This window comes from Glandiceps talaboti, chromosome 20 (assembly GCF_964340395.1).
Source record: "Glandiceps talaboti chromosome 20, keGlaTala1.1, whole genome shotgun sequence".
NCBI lineage: Eukaryota > Metazoa > Hemichordata > Enteropneusta > Spengelidae > Glandiceps > Glandiceps talaboti.
Window position 1 is genome coordinate 19,223,961 of NC_135568.1, and position 18,749 is coordinate 19,242,709.

The 18,749-nt window shown below is 37.5% G+C and overlaps 1 protein-coding gene across 1 annotated transcript; it reads right to left on the reverse strand.

Moving 5' to 3' along the window:
- Positions 1–303: 303 nt before the first annotated feature.
- LOC144450642 (spectrin alpha chain-like) lies at positions 304–13,316 on the reverse strand. Its single transcript, XM_078141286.1, has 4 exons — positions 13,271–13,316; positions 12,786–12,896; positions 12,420–12,497; positions 304–432 (listed from the first exon to the last, which is right to left on the reverse strand). Exons 1-4 carry the CDS (start codon positions 13,310–13,312, stop codon positions 304–306), a joined length of 360 nt encoding a protein of 119 aa, XP_077997412.1. The 5' UTR covers positions 13,313–13,316.
- Between the last annotated feature and the right edge of the window lie 5,433 nt (positions 13,317–18,749).

Here is an 18,749-nt window from a genome sequence, read left to right on the forward strand (position 1 = left end):
GGAAGAGCTAACAATGTTTGGGAAGAGCTTTTGAAGTCGTTTTGACAGGGATTTCGACACCAGCTTCATATCAACATTAATTTAAGGATATTATTGGTCTCCAGTTCTTCAACAATTGTCTGTCCTGACCCGGTTCTTCAATTAGTGTAACTATACTTTGTTTCTGTGAGACTGAGAATTCCCCTACATTTTGTACCTCAATGGCAGTGTTAAAAGAGTCCATTACCAATTTACTAACTAATGGCCAGAAATGTTTATAGAATTCTACAGTTAACCCATCGTTACCAGGGGATTTGTTCTCCCTCATGGTGCCAGTGTACTGAATACTTCTCCTGGAGATAGTGGTGACTCCAAGAGGGTCTGTGCATCCATGTCAAGTTGGGGAATATTTGGGTTATCAAGTATATTCCTACATTCCTCCTCATCAAAGGCCTGCTTTGAGTATACACAACATCAACACTTTAAAAAAAGGTATATGAGGCTGTTATACTTTTTTGACGACGCTGAAGAATGCTAGTCGAAAGTCTGCAGCATCGTGTACAGTGTTTTTGCTAAGGTTTGGGAACCCCGGTAACAGAAAGGGGAAAGAGGTAAAACTGGTAGTGCTTCCCATGCAATGTATCTTAGTTTAGGTGGGGAACCCCGGTAAAATGATGTGGGAACCCCGGTAGATTTTACCTACTTACCGCCCTTAAATAAAACACTGGTGTAATTCACATGTACTGTACATGCAGATATCAATGTATAGTTTTTTCACCTGTTGTCAGTTCACACTTCGTCTTTATAAATAGTCGAGTATTTGTCATTATTGTAATTAATGGTCGTCTACATTGAAATTTTAATACTTCATTCATTATCTTTGAAATCAATACGCCCATGTGGGCAGAAAATGAAAGTACAATTATTAAAGTGAGTGTGTGTGGGGGTCAAGCATTTGCATATCACTGATACATGTTATGAACAATTCTTGATCTAAGCACCACTAAGAATGTTCCCATCAAATTTTAACCCAATCTACTCAATAAATTTGGCATTATTTATAGATTTTTGACCAAAAACACACTGATTAGATTGTCATGTCATTAATATTTCTTAATATAAATACCCTGAAGAACGTTCCAACCAAATTTCAGTCCAATCTGTTCAGTAGTTTTGGAATTAAACATTTTTCACCAAAAAGACACATTTTGAGACCTAATTTGCATATCACTGATGGGATCATCTGATCCTGAACATTTCTTAATTCAAATGCTCTAAGAATGTTCCCATTAAATTTCAGGCCAATCTGCCCAGTAATTTTTTAATTAAAGGTTTTAAGGTTTTTGACCAAATATCGTGTTTTTTTACCCAAATCACATCGGTAGTAGGATCATTTTGATTTGATCAATTTCCCAACTAGACACCCAAGGTAATATACCCACCAAATATCATGGCAATCGGTCCAGTGGTTTTTGACTTTAAGTTGTTTACACACAGACAGACAGACAGACAGACAGACACTTTGCCATGCCTATAGCACTACTATGAGGTTATTACCTGACATCCCCTCTTCGTGCAGTTTCTATAATGTGACACAAGTTGTTAGATGAGTATCATGTTACGGAAACTTCACAAACGTTGATATAATGGATGAAGAGTTGATATCGGGAAATAACCAATTTATCATATGCCTATGCCCAGGAGTTCAAAGGGAAATTATGAAAAATATAAGAGTACTACTTGCTATGCCATTCACTTCATGTGTCATGTGACCTGTTTATCAGGTGACATTCATATACACATACATGTAGTTCGCTGACCCTGCTCAACCATCATTAATTTTCATCAGATTTCGGTGTAACTTTCCATAATCATTTTGAAATACAATATTGGTATTAGAGTAAGTTCTCTAAAAGTTTCAGAAAATGCTTTAATATTGTTAATAAAAGTAGATGGTTGGCTGACCGTGAGCTTAACTACTGCATGCTGTACGATAGTGTGGTATGGGTAGCATACAGTGTCAGTGGATGGCTAATACACACAGCCATACGTGTGCCCATGATACCATTGCGAAATGTATGTACTGTGTTGTTGTGAATTTACGATCATAAATAGTATCATTTGGGTATGGATATTTTGTCAAAATTTCCTTGTTTTGAAAATTCCAGTGCTGTGGGATACGCGATATCCCTGACGATCAGCCTCCATTTTATTTAAGTTGTTTATGTTCAGAATCGACATGTTTGTCCAATTAGAGATGTGTTTTCTGATGACATTTAACATAAATGTCATGACGTTTAATGTGAATATCATTGACGTTTAACATCCCATATCAGATATTTCATGTTAAACATCTCAAGGAGTGATTGATATGGGCATAGGTATATGATAATGAATAATGTTTTTATGTTTTGTCTTGAGAGCTGTAGGTTTAGATGACTGATTCTTGCACTTTTAGTACAGTTCACAAAGCAAGTCAAAAATGTGGACCAAGACTTTGATGATTGACTGACCAATTTTGCCATGATAGTAGTTTGTTGTTAGTTTGTCTGCTTATTATAAAACCTATCTCACATTCTCCCACCTTCTTCATTAAAGAGCAATGGGTGTGTGAAAGGTTTTCACATTTTTTCTACGACTTTGCTGACCTCCCAAGACAAAAAATAGAAAACATGTAACAGGTGCAAGACTCCTCAATAGGATAAACATCTGAGATATTGATATAACAAGCAGTCGATCATCGGAGATGACTCCGTCCCCGCAATGGATATTTTCAGGTGATTGCCACCTGCAGTCATGGTAGTGTGATGTATAAAATTGTATGAAATATAGTGCCAATGGCACTGTAGGACAACTGTTTAATTGACTGAATATTGCATACATTTTTTTTGAATGTTTATTTATTTGTCTACTAATCTATGTTCATATACATTAGGGAGCCTTCAGTACTTACAGAAGGGGGAGGGCCGGAGAAATCACACATGGTTAGTTAAGTAAAACATGACCCTCCCAAATTCTCCATTTGTTAAAAATGACCCTCCCCTTTGTCCCATTTTGTAAAACATGACCGTCCCCTCCCCATGACAACTGAACGTTAATCAATATTCCCAGGGGTGAACAAATCAGTGGTCCTGCTGAAAGAATTAGTGGTCCCTGGTCCCGCTAATGTGAAACATTAAATCTTGCCTATGAATCTATATATTCAGACTTACACCACTTTTAGTTGAACAATACACAATTTATAATAATAAATACAAAGTTGACATGCTTGGTTTCAGTCAATTGACAATTCTATTATATTTGTAATTATTATTTTTGAGGCATCGATGAATCGAAAAACATTGAATGGCGACTTCACTTGGATTTCACAAATGATAAGAAATTTGACAGAAATATGTGACAAGAACATTGGAAAACAGTTTTAGTCATGATTGCAGTATGACGACAAAAGTTGTACTACGTTTTGTCAAAATTGTCTGGAAAACCCAGACATTGCAAGCAAATCATCACAAGTGTACAAAGAAACTGACTACTTCAAAGTTGATCCTATAAAATCTCACGAAAAAACAAGTCATTGAAAATGACATAGTTCCCGCTATGATTGGGTTTTAAGCAACTGGCAGTTTATGTTGTCATTTTTAAAACCTGGTTAATGCTGTTTGGCCTCTTATGGTTGTTTTTGATATCACTATTCTGTTCAAGCATGTCTGAGTTATGGCTTTGGACATGAAAACTGCGCCAACTAAATGGCTGCCAGGCAACCATATCGGATTGTATCACAACGAAAATGGATATGCACATGTATGTCACAGAACACTGTGCTAATACCAACTTTGAATGAGATCTGTTCAAGCATGTCTGAGTTATGGTTTTGGACATGGAAAATTCGCAAACAAACCATATCAGATTGTATCACGACGAAAATAGATATGCACATGTATGTCATAGAACACTGTGCTAATACCAACTTTGAATGAAATCTGTTCAAGCCTGTCTGAGTTATGGCTTTGGACATGAAAAATCGCAAACACAATGGCTGCCAGGCAGCCATATTGGATCACATCACGAGAACAATGAATATGCACATGTATGTCATAGAACACTGTCCTTATAGCAACTTTGAATGAGATCTGTTCACGCATGTCTGAGTTATGGCTTTGGACACGGAAAATTCGCAAACAAAATGGCTGCTAGGAGGCCATATTGGATCGTATCATAAAACAAATTGACGTGCATATGTATAATGCCATAGTATGTTGCTCCTGTACCAAGTTTGAAAAAAATCGGCTGCGGACGGATGGACGGACGGACGGACGGACAGACGTACCCAATCCATAAGTCCCCGTCCGGACTTCATCCAGCGGGGACTAAAAAACTACGAACACATACATTGCCTGACTAGAGGGAGTCCGTGTGACTGTGTCGAGATAAAATCAAATTCACCAGTCGTCGAGGCTTTGGAAAAAAAACCTAGGAACACATACATTGCCTGACTAGAGGGAGTCCGTGTAACGGTGTGGAGATAAAATCAAATTTGCCAGTTATCGAGGCTTTGGCAAATATCATATCACAGTGCTAAAAGAGATACTTCATAGACTATCATTTCATGAAAGGGGTTCTACTATAAATCATTTGAAGCTCCTTTATGAATAAAAACAATAATACAAACAATGCTGACAGAATGATAGCAAATAAAATGTTTCATTTGATACATTTGAATTATTATACATTGAAATTATTATTCTTCGTTGTCTTCCTAATTCTTGTGTCCCTAAACCAGTATTAGTAATGATATGAGCCACATGTGTGTTGAGTGTTATCTCCTGTCTAGACGAGGTCAAATTTATGTGGTCCGCCCCAAAAATCACTGGTCCCGGACTTCGGACAAGTGGATTTGTTCACCCCTGATATTCCCATCATATGTATACTTGTATCACAGTCCGTGTTTTCTATTACATTCAAAACCAAATCATTGCCGTTGTCACTACCACCACCATCACTACCACCACCACCACCACCACCACCACCACCACCACCACGACCTACTTTAAAATTGAATGTATTTGGAACAATACAATTTTTTTATGCCTTTATGCCCAAGCACTGTCCTGCACATCACAAGGACCTGGAGGTAGTAAAGATGTCGACTTTAACATAAAAAAATTTGAAAGTGTGCCCATTTATTCAATTGTCTATCAATCCCCGTTATCTTCGCAATATGTGATCATTTGGCTGTTGCTATGGGCGTAGTCTCGTTGCTAGGCACATTTGCATGCATTTCTTGAATGTTTATTCATTTGTCTTTCTATTCCTGTTATCTTTGCAATATACGTTATTACTTGGCTGTTGTTATGGGCACAGTCTTGTTGCTACGCAGATTTACATACATTTTTTGAATGTTTATTCATTTGTCTTTATATTCCTGTTGTTATTTTGCAATATACATGATTATTTGGCTGTTGCTATGGGCATGGTCTTGTTGCTAAGCAGATTTACATACATTGTTTGAATGTTTATTCAATTGTCTATTAATCCATTATCTGTGAAATACACAACTGTTTGGCTGTTGCTATGGGCATGGTCATGGTTGCTAGGGATATTTGCATACAATTTTTGAATGTTTACTCACTTGCCTACCAGATGTTGTTATTTGACCAAAATATACTGCCATTTGGTTGTTCCTAAGGGCATGTTCATGGTTGCTGGGGAAATTGTGTAAAAATATTTTGAAGAAAATCTGCACTTACAGAAACGTCTCACCAAGTTTCAGTCTCACTGACCAAGTACTTTGTGAGATATAAGTTTACGACCAAAAATGAACATTTGTACACCTAATTTGAATATCACTCATGGAATCATTGTATACTTAACATTTCTTCATCCATACATCCCTAGATGCATTCCCATTACATTTCAGTGCAATCTGCTCAGTAGTTTTGGAATTATTCATTTTTGACCAAAAAGACACATTTTTAGCTCTAATTTGCATATCACTCATGGGACCATCATGTGCTGAAAAATTCTTAGTATAAACACCCTGAAGAATGATTCACCCAAATTTAATCCCAATCTGCCCACTACTTTTGGAGTTTAAGGTTTTTGACCAAAAATCACATTTTTTACCCAAATCACCATATTTGTTTTACCCAAATCACACACAGGTGATAAAATCATTTTGAATTGAGGTATTTCCCAACTAGACATGCAAGGTAATATGCACCCACAAGATATGGCAATCAGTACAGCAGTTTTTGACTTAAGTTCATTTACACACACACACACACACACACACACGCACGCACGCACGCACGCACGCACGCACGCACGCACACACACACACCCACACACACTGACTGACATACACAGAGACAGACAGATAGACAGACAGAGACACTTAGCAATGCCTATAACACTAATGAATCTTATCAGTTCAGTTGTGCTAAAAAAAATGAAACGATAAAATGGAATGGAGTGCCCACTAGTCAGCATACATGACATAACATAAGAAATGTACAGGAATGACATTACCTTGTTAGCACTATTGACGAGATTCAGGACGTCACCTTTCTTCATGGACGCCTCACAAGGACTCTTCTCGACATAATCGTTCACGGCAAGTACACATTCCTTGCCTACCAGTACATCATTACCAATGGGTTCTTCTTGTTGCTGTACCATAAACAATATAGTAAGAATTTAGCAATGTGCTAACATATTTACAAACCTAATATTCTGGGAAATACTATATATACATGTACATACAAAATGCTGAAAATGTTTGTTCATCTACTACAATAGGAACGGTTTTCACTAACAACAAATAATACTGTAGTTCAGTAAGCTCAGAATACATGTAGTACAATGAACAAAGTCAATTTTTACTGTAAAATTTTATAACATGACAAAGCTGTCATCTAGTCTCAATAGGGTGATCTTATAGCACTACTGTACCTTAGTTAAGTTGTGCTAAAAAATCATATCATCGCACCATTTTAGACAACATTTCCTGACCAGAAACATTTTTTTTGCAGCCTACTGAAAATCAATCTGATTAAAATCCAATGTAGATGTCGGCTAATCGTGCATTGCTATCTTACCATCGTTATTTAGCTTGAATTGACCTTCGTAGTACATGTTTACAATTTTTAGCCTGATCGCCTCCTCTACATCTGAACACGCCACCATGCAAACGAACAAGCCATTGAGAGAGACATAGTCCCCGCTATGATTGGGTTTTAAGGAATTAGCACTACTCTGATCACGCAACAACACTTGTGAACCTAAATCAAATAGACTTAGATATGTTGTGTCTGCTTGTCGGACATGGAACATGCCTACAACAATAAAGGATTGGTCGGGTATGGGGGATCATATCAATATGAAAATGGATATGCAAATGTATGTCATAGAACACTGTCCTAATACCAACTCTGAATGAGATCTGTTCAAGCATGTCTGAGTTATGGCTTTGGACATGGAAAATTCACAAACAAAATGGCTGCCAGGCAGCCATATTGGATCGTATCATGACGAAAATGGATATGCACATGTATGTCATAGAACACTGTCCTAATACCAACTTCGAATGAGATCTGTTCAAGCATGTCTGAGTTATGGCTTTGGACATGGAAAATTTGCAAACAAAATGGCTGCCAGGCAGCCATATTGGATCGTATCACAATGAAAATGGATATGCACATGTATGTCATAGAACACTGTCCTAATACCAACTTTGAATGAGATCTGTTCAAGCATGTCTGAGTTATGGCTTTGGACATGGAAAATTTGCAAACAAAATGGCTGCCAGGCAGCCATATTGGATCGTATCACAATGAAAATGGATATGCACATGTATGTCATAGAACACTGTCCTAATACCAACTTTGAATGAGATCTGTTCAAGCATGTCTAAGTTATGGCTTTGGACATGAAAATTCACAAACAAAATGGCTGCCAGGCGGCCATATTGGATCGTATCATGACAACAATGAATATGCACATATATGCCATAGAACACTGTCCTAATACCAACTCTGAATGAGATTTGTTCAAGCATGTCTGAGTTATGGCTTTAGACAGGGAAAATTCACAAACAAAATGGCTGCTAGGCGGCCATATTGGATCGTATCATAAAACAAATTGACGTGCATATGTATGCCATAGCATGTTGCCCCTGTACCAAGTTTGAAAAAAATCGGTACAGGCATCTCCAAGAAACGGCTGCGGACGGACGGACGGACGGACAGACGGAACCCAATCCATAAGTCCCCGTTCCGGACTTCGTCCGCGGGGACTAATTACTGCTCACAGAGTCTCACAACCAATCAGGCTGCGTCTTACTTGTCAGTGGCATACACGATAAATGTACACATCGAATATCAACAAACATTGAATATCAACAGAAAGTAAGGTAATTGAACGCGTAGGCGTTCCCTGTAGTAGGCTTCTCCTCGAACGTAATCAGGTTGCGTCTTACTGAAGACAGTTTGTAGTGTACGCAACACCATGCAATGCACAGGGTTCATACACTTAAAAGTATCATTTTGAATGACATCTAATTGTCTGATGTGGACGAGAAGAAATTAACAAAGGTTCCCATAACATGTCACAAAACATTTAAAAGACAAGCGACACTAATCAAGACGTTTTAAAATCACGTTTGCACGCTAAGATTAAACGGAGAAACCTCTGTCCTATCCCCGTAGTAGTCGTTTCGTCAAGCTGGTGCATTGATCTTGTAAGATTTGAGTCACAGCATTCGTATAGTCTAATTCAGACATATCCAGAAAAAAAATCAAAAACTACACTGTGTCCTCATTATTGTATGTTTTGATGTGGCTAAATTTAAAGGTCACCAACAACTTTTTTTTTCTTAAAAAACGTCATTTACGTAACGCAATTTCGCGCTTAATGTATAATTGATTACGTTCAGCCCTTGCGTCTTAATGTTTATATACGGCCACGTGTTGAAGAACATCGTGATTTCTCAACTCAACTTGACCATTTAGGAATGTTACTGTACTGACAAACATAAAAAAAGTAGTTTATTCCCATTTATCGACAACATGAAAGTCAAAACCGCACTTCCACAACCCGGAAATTGAACTGCACTTCCCAAGGCCCTAGTATTGCCATGCGTGAGCTTGTAGTATGTCGACTTGTGCGCCAAACTTGTAACAATTTCTAGTCGTGGTTGGTGATACTTGATACTCACTACAATGTTACGATTACCTTACTAACAGACCTACTGTTACCCCCGGGACTTTTACAATATTATGTCGCTGAAATGACGACTGGACTCGGAGTAGCAATAGCCAAGATCGAAACAAACATTGCGGCGCCCATTCAACTAGCTATGCATAGGTACGGTCTGTGGGCAAAGTTTCTTGTGGAACGATCGGTTGACTGTCTGGGTTTAATCAGCGTGATTCACCGTGGTGGCGAAAGACTTTGAAAATATTTCGCCATTTCACATTTACGAGACTCAGTGTATAAATGGGTGGCTCAAGCACAGACATGTCGTTCGTCAATATTAATCGATCACGATCATTTTCCAGGGTAGGGAGCATTTTTCCAGGGTTTTCCAGAGAGGGTTGAAATTCCAGGGTTTTCCAGGACCGTTCGAACCCTGAATGCAATGCAAAGCGACCGAAATGTTCACGATAAGGACTTTTTTTTTTAGAAATTATATCTTAAATTTCCTCTTTTCTGGATTCATATAGCACAACTGTGCACTCCCTGTGGCAAATATTGCTATGAATCGTACAATACTTCAAGCCTACTGCAGAAAACGCGTAGGCGTTCGCTGAGATAAACATTGACACTAGGGGGGGGGGGGGGAAACCATTCCAATGTAGCTAACATGTACATAAGACGAAATGCATAGAGGTACATCTAAACAAGAATTCTTTAATTACCGTATATATATATAGCAATACAATCACTGAAATTTTTTTCATATTTGAAATACTTCGTACGTTGTCGTTTCCGTGTGTGCACAAATAACGGCATGTAGTAATAGTAAAGGTAGGTCCACGTCCACTGAGCCGTTGTACTTCGGCTCTGGAAGTTCAATTACTGGACTTCCTGTTGATATTCAATGTTTGTTGATGTTTGATGCGTCGTGTATGCCCCTGACAAGTAAGACGCAACCTGATTGGTTGCCTGTGTCTTAGTGAGCAGAAATTCGTTTGCATGGTGGCGTGTTCAGATGTAGAGGAGGCGATCAGGCTAAAAAATGTAAACATGTACTACGAAGGTCAATTCAAGCTAAACAAGTCATTGAGAATGACATAGTCCCCGCTATAATTGGGTTTTAAGGAATTATCACTACTCTGATCACGCAACAACATTTGTGAACCTAAAACAAACAGACTTAGATATGTTGTGTGTGCTTGTTGGACATGGAATATGCCTCCAACAATAAAGGATTGGTTGGGTATGGGGGATCATATCACGATGAAAATGGAGTCTGAGTTATGGCTTTGGACATGGAAAATTCACAAACAAAACGGCTGCCAGGCAGCCATATTGGATCGTATCACAACGAAAATGGATATGCACATGTATGTCATAGAACGCTGTCCTAATACCAACTTTGAATGAGATCTGTTTAAGCATGTCTGAGTTATGGCTTTGGACATGGAAAATTCACAAACAAAATGGCTGCCAGGCAGCCATATTGGATCGTATCACGACGAAAATGGATATGCACATGTATGTCATAGAACGCTGTCCTAATGCCAACTTTGAATGAGATCTGTTTAAGCATGTCTGAGTTATGGCTTTGGACATGGAAAATTCACCAACAAAATGGTTGCCAGGCAGCCATATTGGATCGTATCACGACGAAAATGGATATGCACATGTATGTCATAGAACACTGTCCTAATGCCAACTTTGAATGAGATCTGTTCAAGCATGTCTGAGTTATGGCTTTGCATGGACATGAAAATTCGCAAACAAAATGGCTACCAGGCAGCCATATTGGATCGTATCACAATGTAAATGGATATGCACATGTATGTCATAGAACACTGTCCTAATACCAACTTTGAATGAGATCTGTTCAAGCATGTCTGAGTTATGGCTTTGGACATGAAAATTCACAAACAAAATGGCTGCCAGGCGACCATATTGGATCGTATCATGACAACAATGAATATGCACATGTATGTCATAGAACACTGTCCTAATGCCAACTTTGAAAGAGATCTGTTCAAGCATGTCCGAGTTATGCCTTTAGACAGGGAAAATTCGCAAACAAATGGTTGCTAGGCGGCCATATTGGATCGTATCATAAAACAAATTGACGTGCATATGTATGCCATAGCATGTTGCCCCTGTACCAAGTTTGAAAAAAATCGGTCCAGGTATCTCCAAGAAACGGCTGCGGACGGACGGGCGGACGGACAGACGGAACCCAATCCATAAGTCCCCGTTCCGGACTTCGTCCGCGGGAACTAACTAAACACTACATCGATAATATTTTCAGGACAGATGCACTTAGGTATCACAAATGTATGTACCAAGTTATAATGAATTTGAAGCATGCTTAGGATATTTATCAAAACCTAATCAGATCTTGCCATTACCCTACGGAACATGTCTACAAAATTTTGTTTGAATTTAGCCAGTAATTTTGTAGATGGTGATATAGACACACACAAACACAAACAAACACACAGACACACACACACACACACACACACACACACACACACAGATACACAGATTTTTCATCCCTAAAATATAACATTCTTTACGGAAGGTGAAGAGATAATGTTAGACAAATATCAACATGAAAACCTAACCACTAATACTTTAACCATTACAAGATTGCCTATGGAACTAAAGGTAGGTTCTTTTAGCGGCTGTAACTAAAATATTGACATGAATTCTGGCACATCTGGCAAAAAACTATAACAAAGGTTTTTAGTATATAACACTACATAACTCAGTTTTCTTCATTGTTGATCTGCTTACATAACACTCATGAATGGTTAAAGAAACAAAAACAGTGATGGACCTTTCAGTCTAGTATAGCATTTTCTAAGACATCACACATATTTCATTTTAATTATCTACCTTGGATTCTACTAAGACTTTGTAATATTGTCAACTTGTCTATACCAAACCATTTTCAATACACTGAGATTTCTCATAGATTTCATATAATATAAACTTAGTCTTTCACGACCAATCTTCTCACAGAAAATGTGAAGCCAATTTTGCCTGTACAAGTTTCTTTTAAAATAACAAAGAATGTTCATTTATGTCTTTATGAGAGTGATAGTACCATTTGACATGTTGGGAGAATTTTACCTTGTATGAAGGATCAATTTTATTGTCTACATATTTCCAGAAGTAAACTAACTGACTTTTATCAGGACTTGGTGTTTGAAATCTCTGAACAAAACAAGGGTGTCAAATCTACTTACAGTATCTCTACGTTCTGAGACATCTTCTGCAGCATAATGTTCACTTTCTACAAGTTTAACGGCAAAGTCAACATGTGCCTGTAGAATAAAAACAAAAGAATTTACTATATCTGCCACAGGGTATTTGTACCAATTATGCTAAGCATACATTTTGCACACTGGAAGTATACATCCAATAATTCTTTTATTATTTTTACACATCATGACAAATTTACTTAGTCATATTCATCATGCAATAAATAATTACCATGATATATTACATTGTCTTTGAGTATGTAATCTTTGATTTCATTTCTATATTCAAAGTTTTGAATCCAATATTTCCATCCGTATGAAAAGCAATAAAATTGAACTATTTTCACTCACACTGATCTCTTCTTCTTGTGCTGCAAGTGATTTTTTAAAGTCTTCATGTTTCTTAATCAAAGCTTCCACACTGTCCAAGGAGTCTCCAAGATCTTCATTGGCTAAGAAAGCCTGCAAAAAACAATAGTTGTGATCATCAATTCTTTTTTATTTCTGTAGTAATATGTAATAATTATGTAATATGTAGTAAAAGTTATATGAGGACCAAAACTAATGTTTGTGTATAATTCTTATCTTCAATAGTACTTGTAAACATGATTTACAAGGAATTGGCAATATGTAAATACTACAAATGTGTCTGTGATAGGCAGGAATTGGACTGATGTTGATAATTGACCCTGAAGGTCATGGCCAAGAGTCAAGGTCTCAAATGATAGCTTGCATGATAAAATGAGTATTGCGAATGGGCATATAGATGGAGCCCATTTGTATCTAGTTTCCTCCTTCAAGGGACTAATGAATGAATGAAGTCATTTATTAGTTACCTTTTTCTCCAGTATTTCATGGATCGTGATCATCTCTATCATTTCGACTTCTGTAAAAAAAATATAACATTCACCATTATACACATCATATACTATCATGTAGCCCAAGTCTAGTTCCACCCTAGTGTCAGTGTATAGCCCTCACTGGCGAGACTATAGTCTTGCTGCTAGACGTTCGGGCTTTCTTTCGATGCTATAACTGCAGAGGTCGCGGTAGCTTTTTTTCTGATGCGTCCCTGGGACGCGTTCCTGCCAAAATTAGCGTCAAAATCCTATAACGGTGCGTCTTTTCCAAATTTGCATGCACACAGTCACTACGTCTTTCAGATGTACACTAAATACGTTACAAATGTAAATACATGTACATGAACACATCAGTGTCATTCTCCCGCACACCGTATACCAGTACATGGTTTGTACTTCCAAAAATAAAATATTTATATGCAAGAATACGCTATACAGAGGTTTAACTTCGTCTTTCTCGACTTTCGATTTTCTATGGTAATCACTCTCTAAAAATATGTGCTCCGAGAAAGAACTCCGGATGAATATATAGCGGAGTGGGAGAAGACGTGTCGAAACCCCATAGCGTATAAATCCAGAGCTAATGGTAGGGCGGTTCTTGGAGTCGGACCGTACGGAGTACATAAAACTACCCCATGATGATACAAAATCGCAATGCATAAACTAAGTTCCATGACATGAATGATGAAGTATGAACGACAGCGTGAACTTCAATTTGACAGAGACACAGTTGTAAAAGTTCGATACAAATTTTGTGTCGCTACGTTGCAATCGTTTATTCTTGAACGACGCCTTACGTGTGCCATGTTCACTGTAAATTCGCGTAATGCGTTCGATCCCGTAACGAAGCTCAAAATAAGTTTCAGTTTTAGTGAGAATGAAATGGCGACTTGGCAGTATGAATTTATCAACGTGAAGGCTTCAGCATAGATTACTGTCCACCGATGTGGTCTATTTAATCATCGCTTCGCCTGTGAGGGAAGATGCTTCACCGTAGCGTAAGGCCGTGCTATCGATGGAAACTCTGCCAAACCATGTCTGTTAATAAGTAACTAAACACGTGATAAGTAATTATAATATTACGTAGTTTCTAAACTACCCAAGACGTGCTCGGCACGTCAGGAAATGGTCATGGGGCACATGAAACTGTTGGAACGTTTTATATACGATGGGTCATATTCAAATTTCACAGGTCACACTGCACATATAAATAGTTACAATCAGAACTGACTAATTCCACGATGTCTGTTCTACAACTTCGAAGCAAAGATGATAACCGTACGTTTGCCAACAGTAAGCCCCATTTGTCCCCTGTTTATGACGCGTCCCCAGTGACGCATACATCCAAAAAAAGGCGTCCCAAGTGTCAAATAGTGCGTCAAATACGCACAAATAACGCGTTAACGCGACCTCTGTTAACTATAAGCGAACGAAGTTCGCATGTGAGGGCTTGCCCGAACAGTCTAGCGAATGTCATTTTCAGACCGGACATTCCATTGAGATTACGATAAGCGGTGGGTTGGGCCATATATGCATATATATATATATATATTTTAATATATTCAATCTCTGCATGCAGGTGTTGACAAACACATTTATGTCATTACTATGTCTTATCAGTTTATGGTAATTGTGTTTGATGAGTGTGTAGACGTTGTCATTCACACATTTTAGTTAACGCATTGGTGGTTATTTTTACAAGCCCCTCCTTAAGATGAATATGCATGAAAATTTAGCTATTGTCCTCTGTTTGTGCTTGTCGCTAATACGGTTCTCTGATTGGCAGTTATTTATATCCTGATGACATTTGCTAGACCTCGGATGTTCCATCCTCGATAGCGTTGTTCGGCTGTGTGTCATATTTTATCGGAAGAACATCCGAGGGCTAGCTGATAGACTAGCGAGACTACAGCCACCACAGTGTACAATAGGATTAACATCATCTCACTATTGTCCTTATGGCAAGCAGTGCACATCAGTGTGTCAATTTAGTCTTGTTATTTTTGTATTTTTTTGTGAGACAGTTGTGCTATTGTAAGACTATTTGAAGTAGTTCACAAACAAGCTGCATCAAAATCTTGTTTACTTGTCATGACAATAATTTTAAGTTGATTCTACATTTTAAATTGAAAGGTACTCTTGTACTGAATTTATGATACTCTTGTCGGTACATCTACATTGTTATATATAGGCATAAAAAAATTAATTGTTTAGTTCTGGTTACTTGACCCCACCAACATTTTTTTTACGTATTCAAGAAAAAAATAATACAATCGCAAAAAATTGTGAAGTCTCACAAGAAACAGTAGATGTGGAAATTGACATCAACTTAAAAAGACTATATAAAACTGGTCTTCCAATCTGTAATGGTTGTATATCTGATAGGAAGAAATCAATAACACAGAGACCATTTGGAAAAACTGAACTAGACACTCACACATGAAAACAAATATGATAAAATAAAATAAACAAGTTATTGAAAATGACATAGTCCCCACTATGTTTGGGTTTTAACAGTTTCCTCTGGGTCAAAAAATTTACTAACCATGGCATTGGGCTAATTTGCCTCAAAATTTATTAGCCAAACCAGACTTTCAATTAGCCAAACTTTTGCAATAAAAATGAACTTATATAAATAAAGACAATAGCGCAAACTTGTATGTTTTTACTGTTTATTTACATACATTTTTCATGTCATGTTGGCAAACGTACGGTTCTCATCTTTGCTTCAAAGTTGTAGCGCCAGACATCTAGGTTTTAGTCAGTTCTCATTGTAACTATTTTCTAAATCTCAATGTGCAGTGTGACCTGTGAAATTTGAATATGACCCATCGTATGCATAACGTTTCAGCAGTTTCATGTGCCCCATGACCATTTCCTGATGTGGAGAGCACGTCCTGGGTAGTTTAGAAACTACGCGATATTATCATAACTTATCCACATGATTGGTTACGCACGGCCATTACGGCAAGGCATCTTCCCTCACGAGTGAAGCGATGATCAAATGGACCACATCGTTGGACAGTCTCTCCTGAAAACTTCACTTAGATAAATTCAAACTGCCACGTCACCATTTCATTCTCACTAAAACTGATTTTTTTTCTTTTTGAGCTTCGTTACTAGATCGAACGTGAATTTACTGTTCACTACTGTTCACTACACCATTCTCTTCGTCTGAGGTGAACATGGTTTGCACATTATGTATCAGTTTTATCAGTGTTAACAGTTCTCCTCAGATCAGCGACACAAAATTTGGATTAAACACTTTTACAACTGTATCTCTGTCAAATTGAAAGTTTGCGCTGTCGTTCGTACTTCATGTCACGGAACTCAGTTTGATATGACATTTATTTACATTGCTGATGTAACAATTTTATGATTTGAGGAACGTACAATGTGTGCACTTCCTTCTAAATGTAATACAATGTAGTTTAAATTACGGATATTCCACGTTGTGACAAAGAAACCACAAGCATTACGCATAGATTTTCTGGTGCCCTATTCTAAATTGGCTTCGCAAATTTGACTAATTGTATCAAAAATATTCTCGCCAAATGCTGATTTTATTCGCATTTTACGATTTTGCGAGTGGGCAGCGGAAACACTGGTATTAACGAACTGGCAGTTTATGTTGTCATTTTCAAACCTGGTTAATGTTGTTTGGCCTCATATGGTTGTTTTTGATATCACTACTCTGATCATGCAACAACACTTGTGAACATAAATCAAACAGACTTAGATATATTGTGTCTGCTCATTGGACATGGAACATGCCTACTCATGTTGTGTCTCCTCGTTGGACATGGGACATGCCTACTCTTCAAAATGACGTCATGGAATAAACCATTCAACATGAAAACTGCGCCAACAAAATGGCTGCCAGGCAGCCATATCGAATTGTATCACAACGAAAATGGATATGCACATGTATGTCATAGATCACTGTGCTAATACCAACTTTGAATGAGACTTGTTCAAGCATGTCTGAGTTATGGCTTTGGACATGGAAAATTCGCAAACAAAATGGCTGCCAGGCGGCCATATTAGATCGTATCAGGAACAAATTGAGATGCTTATGTATGCCAAAGTATGTTGTCCCTGTACCAAGTTTGAAAAAAATTGGTCCAGGCATCCCCAAGAAACGGCTCCGGACAGACAGACGGACACATGGATGGAACCCAATCCAGACTAAAAATCAACCTACCCACCTATTCTAAAATTGAGCGTAATTGGAAAGCGTAACTGGAACCACAAAGTTTTTTATTAGGCCTAAATCAGCTTAAAAATAGATTTGCTAATCCCCAATTGTAACTGAAACAATATTTATGTATCCAATTGTAATATTAAATTTGTCATTCTATTATATGATAAAGAGTTGCTGAATAACTGGATTATTTCATTTACCAAGAATAATAACATCCAAATAAATTTACAAAATAAAAACACAAGTCTATACAGTGCAAAGATTGGTCAGTGGTATTGCTCAAAGAAATTTTGTTTGACTTTCTCCCAACTTGTACCCTCTCGGGAGAAAAAGGATTAAAAAGATGTGACGAATTGGTTAATTCAATGTAGGAAGGAACATTACAATATCAATTCAAATTTTGCATCTCAAATAGAAATACTATGTAAGTAAACTGGCAAAATTCATTTTAGCATTATAAAGTCAAGATTTTGATGGAGGCAAGGTTTAGTATGACTGTTACTGCTCACGATAACAATAATAACATAATATGACAAAAAATAACAGAACTCGAGACAATTTTTTAAAAAATACCACCAATCACCTTGTCGCACAACTGTACATTTTTTAAAAATGTTTATCCATATGGTAGTCCATGCTAACAAGAAGTGTTCATTTGTTGAATGACTATCCAGTTGCCTATCCTACCATGTTGCTATCTTTACGATATATGCTATCATCATGTTGTTAGATATATTCACATATATTTTCGAATGTTTATTCAATTGTCTATTAACCCTCGTTGTTATCTTTGCAATATATGTGATCATTTGGCTGTTGCTGTGGGCGTGGTCTTGTTGCTAGGCACATTTGCATACATTTTTTGAATGTTTATTCGTCTCTATTGCTATTGCTGTTGTTATCTTTGCAATATACATGATTATTTGGCTGTTGCTATGGGCTTGGTCTTGTTGCTAGGCAAATTTACATACATTTTTTGAATGTTTATTCAATTGTCTATTATTCCCTGTTGTTATCTTTGTGAAATACATGACTGTTTGGCTCTTGCTATGGGCATGGTCATGGTTGCTAGGGTATTTGCATACATTTTTTGAATGTTTACTCATTTGCCTACCAGATGATGTTGTTATTTGACCAAAATACACTGCCATTTGGTTATTGCTAAGGGCGTGGTCATGGTTGCTAAGGCCAATTTTCTCAAAATGTTTTGAAGAAAATCTACAGAATAACACTTTCAGAAACATCTCACCA

Excerpts from the sequence above, each read along its gene's own strand:
- LOC144450642 (XM_078141286.1), bottom strand. The coding sequence starts at position 13,312 with ATGATAGAGATGATCACGATCCATGAAATACTGGAGAAAAAG. Across the intron at positions 12,498-12,785 it reads CACAAGAAGAAGAGATCAGT|GCACATGTTGACTTTGCCGT; the intron begins GTGAGTGAAAAT and ends TTTATTCTACAG. Across the intron at positions 433-12,419 it reads TCTCAGAACGTAGAGATACT|GCCTTTGATGAGGAGGAATG; the intron begins GTAAGTAGATTT and ends TACTCAAAGCAG.